This window comes from Tachysurus fulvidraco, chromosome 9 (assembly GCF_022655615.1).
Source record: "Tachysurus fulvidraco isolate hzauxx_2018 chromosome 9, HZAU_PFXX_2.0, whole genome shotgun sequence".
NCBI classification, from domain to species: domain Eukaryota; kingdom Metazoa; phylum Chordata; class Actinopteri; order Siluriformes; family Bagridae; genus Tachysurus; species Tachysurus fulvidraco.
In genome coordinates, this window is record NC_062526.1 from 10,472,378 (window position 1) to 10,478,993 (window position 6,616).

The 6,616-nt window shown below is 40.3% G+C and overlaps 1 protein-coding gene across 1 annotated transcript in view; it reads left to right on the forward strand.

Moving 5' to 3' along the window:
• The window catches only part of notch1b (notch receptor 1b), a 36,288-nt gene extending 30,822 nt beyond the window's left edge, over window positions 1-5,466 (forward strand). The window contains exons 31-34 of the mRNA XM_027138370.2: window positions 1,274-1,572; window positions 2,026-2,173; window positions 2,300-2,397; window positions 2,635-5,466. Of these exons, the coding sequence (XP_026994171.2) occupies window positions 1,274-1,572; window positions 2,026-2,173; window positions 2,300-2,397; window positions 2,635-3,963 (1,874 nt within the window). The 3' untranslated portion in view covers window positions 3,964-5,466. The remainder of the gene's footprint in view (window positions 1-1,273; window positions 1,573-2,025; window positions 2,174-2,299; window positions 2,398-2,634) is intronic.
• Window positions 5,467-6,616: the final 1,150 nt, after the last annotated feature.

The following is a 6,616-nucleotide window of genomic DNA, read 5'->3' on the forward strand; positions in this document are numbered from 1 at the left end:
AAGTGAGCTCTTTGTTTCCTGACAGGAGGGAGGACTGCCTCCTTGTAAAATAAGTAGCCTGATTGGATAATGTAGCTGGTTGTGTAGAAATTTGCAGTTGCTGATCACAGGGAAGTTTTTTTTCCCTCTCAAAGTAGCAATTTTAGTGATGGCTATCAGGATATAAAAAGACCGAAACATTCTTAAAAAATCGATCACAGCAGCTTAATATACAGAGCCCAATGGGAAGAGAGATCAACTTCAAAGACTCACTGGAAGCTCTAAGCCTTGGGGAGTGTGCCCAAGAGAACTCCTCACTCCCTCCATGATACCTGCTATCTCTTTACACGTGCCAATTAAACAGAAACTATATCAGACTCGTGATTTTATTTCAATAACTGTCTAAAACCCTGAAAGAATGACAAAAAAATTGAAGACAGTGTGCTTTTTGCAAGCATATTTTTTTTCTACTTTACTCTTTGAATCAATGTGCTGGAATTGACCAAATCAGGATAGATCTGGGAATAGCTGTTCTTTTGAAGAAAAGAAGGCCCTGTTAAAGACGGCATGTCAAGCCTCTTCTTAGAGATGATAATGCTCGCTTATACCAGCCATGAAGTTTTCAAAAGCCTAGCCCACTCCCTTAAGCTCAGCAGGAAAAAAACCTAGCGCTTGATTAGAATCCGTTATCGAAGAGATCTGGGGATGATTGGCAGAGGCAAACACGTCAAATCCGCTTTCGATTTGTTTGTTACTTTGCTGTAATCTTTCCGTCACTTTGAAGAATGATGGGAGTAGACTATGCCCTCAGACTGCCTCTTAGAGGTTCTTATGTCTCACTCTCAGCTCAACATGAGTGAGGGTGTTTGGTTACATTTCTCTTCGGCTTCAATTGAGTTTGGTTTTTGTGTTGCCATCCTTTTACTAAACCTAGATTAGTAAAACCTATATTCTCTTTGACTAAACCTATACATTGTCATTGCCCTTGTGTCACTGAATTAAACCAGAGAATGTTACCTGAATGTTAAGTTACTTTCAGCTGGTTAGGCTGGGACTTTCCATAAATAATATTACCTGTTTAAAAACATTTTATTTTTAGGTTTGGATTAGAGTTTTTTGAATTTTGAATTCATATTTTAGACATACCATACCATTACTGTATATAACAATGTTCCTCCAATACCCAGCACACTTGTGTCGACTTATGTACTAATCCTAAAACAGAAAATGATTTGATGACCTGAGTTTGGTTTATACTGATGCATTGTTCCTGCCTTATTCTATTTTGTTTCAGATGGATTCACTCCTCTAATGATTGCCTCGTGTAGTGGAGGAGGCTTGGAAACCGGCAACAGCGAGGAAGAGGAAGACGCCTCTGCAAATGTCATAAATGACTTTATCTACCAGGGCGCTAACTTGCACAATCAGACAGACCGCACAGGTGAGACCGCCTTGCACCTTGCTGCCCGCTATGCTCGTTCTGATGCCGCTAAGAGACTGCTGGAGGCCAGTGCGGATGCCAACATCCAGGACAACATGGGCCGAACTCCACTGCATGCTGCTGTGGCTTCAGATGCGCAAGGGGTCTTTCAGGTGTGTTATCATTTGTGTGTTGGTACTTAGCAGATGTCAGGAAGCTGTCAGTCTTCAAAAGAGCCCCTGAACTACATCTATGATCTATCTCTGTTTTGTACAATAGTTTTCAGGTGCTCATTCCTGTACATTGTCAATCATATTTTGTCACCAAACATGCTGATCATGTGCAAAAATGTTTGTCATCTGAACACAAATGCACACAATTCCCATTGTTTGGTGTTGAAGTGCTACCTATTGCAACATTTCCAAACAGCTTGTTGTTATGGCATTGGAGGTTAACAGGTGCCTTTGAAACTGATAGGTAATAAATTAAAGGAAAAACAGTTGCTCTGTTATGATGTAGGGACATTTTTTCTGACATGGTTTACATTCAAAATTCTTCCAACTGATCATCTTTGTCCCATTTGATTCCATTTTAATTTCATTTCTAACAATAAATCCTTGTTACAGATTTTGATACGTAACCGTGCAACAGATCTCGATGCCCGCATGCACGACGGCACTACTCCTCTGATCCTGGCTGCCAGACTGGCCGTGGAAGGCATGGTGGAGGAACTCATCAACTGCCACGCTGACGTCAATGCCATTGATGACTTTGGTAATGCTTGTTCACAGTTGTGTAAAGAGGCCTGCTCTGATCAGACTTCAGTATTCTGCTTGCTTAGTGAGAAGACTGCAATATAAGTGGAAGAGTTTATGATTTGTTTGTGTCTTCATGCACCAGGAAAATCTGCACTGCACTGGGCTGCTGCTGTGAACAATGTGGATGCAGCTGTGGTACTGCTTAAGAATGGAGCAAATAAAGACATGCAGAACAACAAGGTACAAAAAATATATACTGGAGTTAATAGTAAGCCTTGTCTTTTTTAACTGTATCAAAGCTGCAAATCCATAATTACACACCAAGTACAAATTGCTACTATGAAGATGCTACTTCTACTAAGAGTGTATTACATCTAATCACTTGGTGTAATTTTACAATATTTAATAACTAGAGCTCATTATACATTATTTGTTAACGGTGATGTTGTCTTAACTTGAATGCCTCTCACACTACAGGAAGAAACACCCCTGTTTCTGGCTGCCAGGGAAGGCAGCTATGAGACAGCCAAAGTGCTGCTGGACCACTTCGCCAACCGTGAGATCACCGACCACATGGACCGGCTGCCTCGTGACATTGCTCAGGAACGCATGCACCATGACATTGTGCGCCTTATGGATGAGTACAACCTGGTGCGCAGCCCGCCTATGCCCAGCGCTCCTATGAGTTCCACACTCTCACCTCCTCTGTGCTCACCAAATGCCTACCTGAGTGGCATGAAGCCCTCCATTCAGAGCAAGAAGGTCAGAAAGCCTGGTGCCAAGGGCATTGGTTGCAAGGATGCGAAAGATATGAAGGCCAAGAAAAAGAAGCCGCAAGATGGTAAAGGGAGTTTGTTAGACAGCTCAGCTGTGCTATCACCTGTTGATTCCCTGGAGTCGCCTCACGGCTACATTTCAGATGTTGCTTCACCACCTCTGATGCCCTCACCTTTCCAGCAGTCACCCTCAGTGCCACTAAACCACTTGCAGGCTGTTTCTGACGGTCATGTTGGTGTTAGCCACTTGAGCATGGCTGGTAAGCAGGAGCTGGCACGCTTGCAGTTTGATCCCTTGCCTCCACGTCTCACACACCTCCCTGTGGGTGGATCAAATGGATCAGCAGCTATGAATGGTCAATGCGATTGGTTGAACAGGTTGCATGCTGGCCTGGGTCAGCAGGGTCAGTTTGGAGCCATGAGGAGCATCCCCAGCCAGGGTGGCATGTGCCAAACTAACCAGCACACCTTGATGGCATCACTTCACAACGGTGTTCCGGCCAGCGCGCTACCACAAATGATGAACTATCAGGGCTTGACAAATCCCCACCTAGCTGCACAGTCACACATCCTACAGCCTCAGCAAATGCAACCCAGCCTTCAGCAACAGCAGCAACCTAGCATCCAGCTGCAGCACCAGAACTCGAACCCAAATCAGAACCTGAACAGCAGCCAAAACTTCATCAGCAACGAGCAGCAGCAAACCACAGGGAGCAGTGTCCCCATCCACACAATTCTCCCTCAAGAGACACAGCTCCTTAACCCTCAGACGTTGGCTCCCGGCATAGCCAGCACGCAGTTCCTCACACCCCCATCACAGCACAGCTATTCAGGTGGCATGGACACCAACACACCCAGCCACCAGCTTCAGGTGCCTGATCATCCTTTCCTCACACCATCGCCAGGCTCGCCAGACCAGTGGTCCAGCTCTTCACCCCACTCCAACATGTCCGACTGGTCTGAGGGCATCTCTAGTCCACCCACAAGCATGCACTCCCAAATTACACACATTCCAGAGCATTTTAAGTGAATCAGTTACATCTAGAGATGAAGTATTGTTGTTGTTTTTTTTACCCTTTGTAAGTACTCTTTGTAAATAGAAACCTAGTTTAAATGAAAAATCTTTTCTATGTCTTTTGTACTAACGACATTTTCCCCCCTTTTTTAATTTATTGATGTATTGTTATTTATACATTTTTACACCTGTCTGATCAGTTAAAGGTCATAAATTAGACAAAATAGACATCTGTTGAGTAAGAGAAGTACCTTTTTTTAATTATTTTTTTGTTTGTTTTTCGTAATATTTTGTGTTTTCACTAAATTACACTGGGTATTTATTTGCCTTTTTTTTTTGTAGTCAAATTGCCTTCACTTCTATTTTGTCCTTTTTTCTACATTATTGATTTTTGTTAATCACGTATGTAAGGGCATTGCTATTTTTTCTTTAATGAAGTTCTCAGTATTACAGCAGAAGAGTACATTTTATTTTCATTTTAACAATAAAAAAAAAAGAGCTGCTTATATATCGTCACCAGAACAAGAAAACGAACAGTGAGGTCTTTCATGCCTGCATATTTTTTTCCTTTACAGCCAATAGGGATTGACCACTCGCATCTTTAGTGTATAACAGGTCTGAATCAGTTTCTGAAATCAGAGTTGCTCTTGGTCATGTTGTCATTGTAGTTACTGGTGCTTACTACTTTAGCACATCTGTACAGTTGATTTCTTTATTTTCCTTAGAATAAATTACCTGCGAAATGCAGAGTTGTAAAATTTCCACTATAACGGTGGGTGTTAAAGTGAGGATTTGGACTCCTTTATTAGGTGTTGATGTGATGTAATACAGTTTGCCGTTTAAAGTACTCTGTATTTTTCCCTCCTTATCAATTTTACTGAACTGGTCAAGTGGCCAAAAATGTGTGGGGTCGTGTGGATAGGCTTGTGAGCCTGTCTTTACTTCCTCTCTGGTATGTAATGTTGGAGCCTATGGCTACTGTAAATAGACCTAATGGACATGGTTCGTGTGAACAGGATTTTGTTTCAAAAATCTTAAGTCTTATACATGTCACTGAAATTTGAAACCTTGGAAAATAGCCCTTTTTTCTCTTATAGAAAGAGACCATATATTTTACTCAGTATCACTGAGTTAGAGGTGATATGAGATGTATACAAATTATTAGATTCTATTTTATGTTCCACAGAGATACAAAATGAACAATTAGAAACCTAAAAAAAGATATTTACTGACAATTAGTTACAAAATTGGTTTAGTTACATTTGGTTTTGTTGGAAAAGGGGTAAGCTGGTATGTTGCTGTGAAGTTATATATACATTTTGAGCCTTCAGTTAAGATAAGGTCAACAACATTCAATGTCATATTTGTAAAAAAAACAAAAAAAAAACAAAAAAAACAAAAACAAATAATAATTATAAAATGCCTAACTCATAGTTTACATAAAGTATATTTTCTGTTCATTCTGTCAATCTGTAAATGTTCTTCTTACAGTAATAAAAGATACACGATTGTATCAGATTTCATCGTGTCTGCTGTTCATTGGAAGCCATATTGCTTTGCGCTGCGTTCTTTCTTTCCCATGACCATCTGAGTCAAGACTCATTACTTCATATTCACTGAAGTGTCACAGATAATACTCACTGTTATGAAGTATTTTATCCCATTTATATTCCTTCTTCAACTCGAGGGGTTTTCTGTCTGCAGTTTCAAATTAAAACGTCAATGATAAATCTTCACTGAACATCTGTTAGGATGTTTGAAGACTTTTTAATTGTAGGACTTGGTGTAATCTGATTGAAGGACTCTGGTTTCAAATGTTCCCCTACGTACAGTATAAGCATTACATCTTCACAGTATCAGCGCTTTTGGTGATATATAGTATTGTAACATTTGTAAAATAATTTTTCACCTATAAAATTTAAAATTAGTTGTAACATTCAAATCACTGACAGATGAAGTGCATCTTGTTAAAATCGGGCCTGCTAAAGGGGGGTAGGATGTTTTAGGATTACCACACTGCTGAAACAATGGGCATGTAACAGCAGAAGTGGAACACAGAGCAATGGAAGAAAGTGGACTTGTCAGATAAATCACATTTTCTTTTACTTGTGGATGGCCAGGTGCATGTACATCACTTATCTGGGGAAGAGATGTCACCAGGATTCACATAGGGAAGAAGGCAAGCCAGAAGAGCCAGTGCAATACTATGCTGACAAACAATAGGTGCTGGGATTCATGTGGATGCTACTTTGACAAGTACAACCTATATAAACATTCTGAACTGGACTATTGGGAAATGGAAGAAGAGTTGTTTGTATGTGTCATTGATGTGACCTGAAGTATATTACCCCAAATGCAAATCTAGGGGTATTTCAATTAGTTTCAATTCCAGATTTCTACCAGAACTTTCTACAGGGGTGCTGTTCTGTGAAAGTGAAACAGCAAATTTTCTTTCTTTCTTTCTTTCTTTCTTTCTTTCTTTCTTTCTTTCTTTCTTTCTTTCTTTCTTTCTTTCTTTCTTTCTTTCTTTCTTTCGCTATTCTTTTTTTAATATTTGAAAGCGACATGGTTTTAGGCCTGCTAGCACATTTATACCAGCTACCTCTGCTAGTTCATTTCACAGTCCAATTAAAAATCCGGATAAAACGACCACAGGGCAGAATATCAT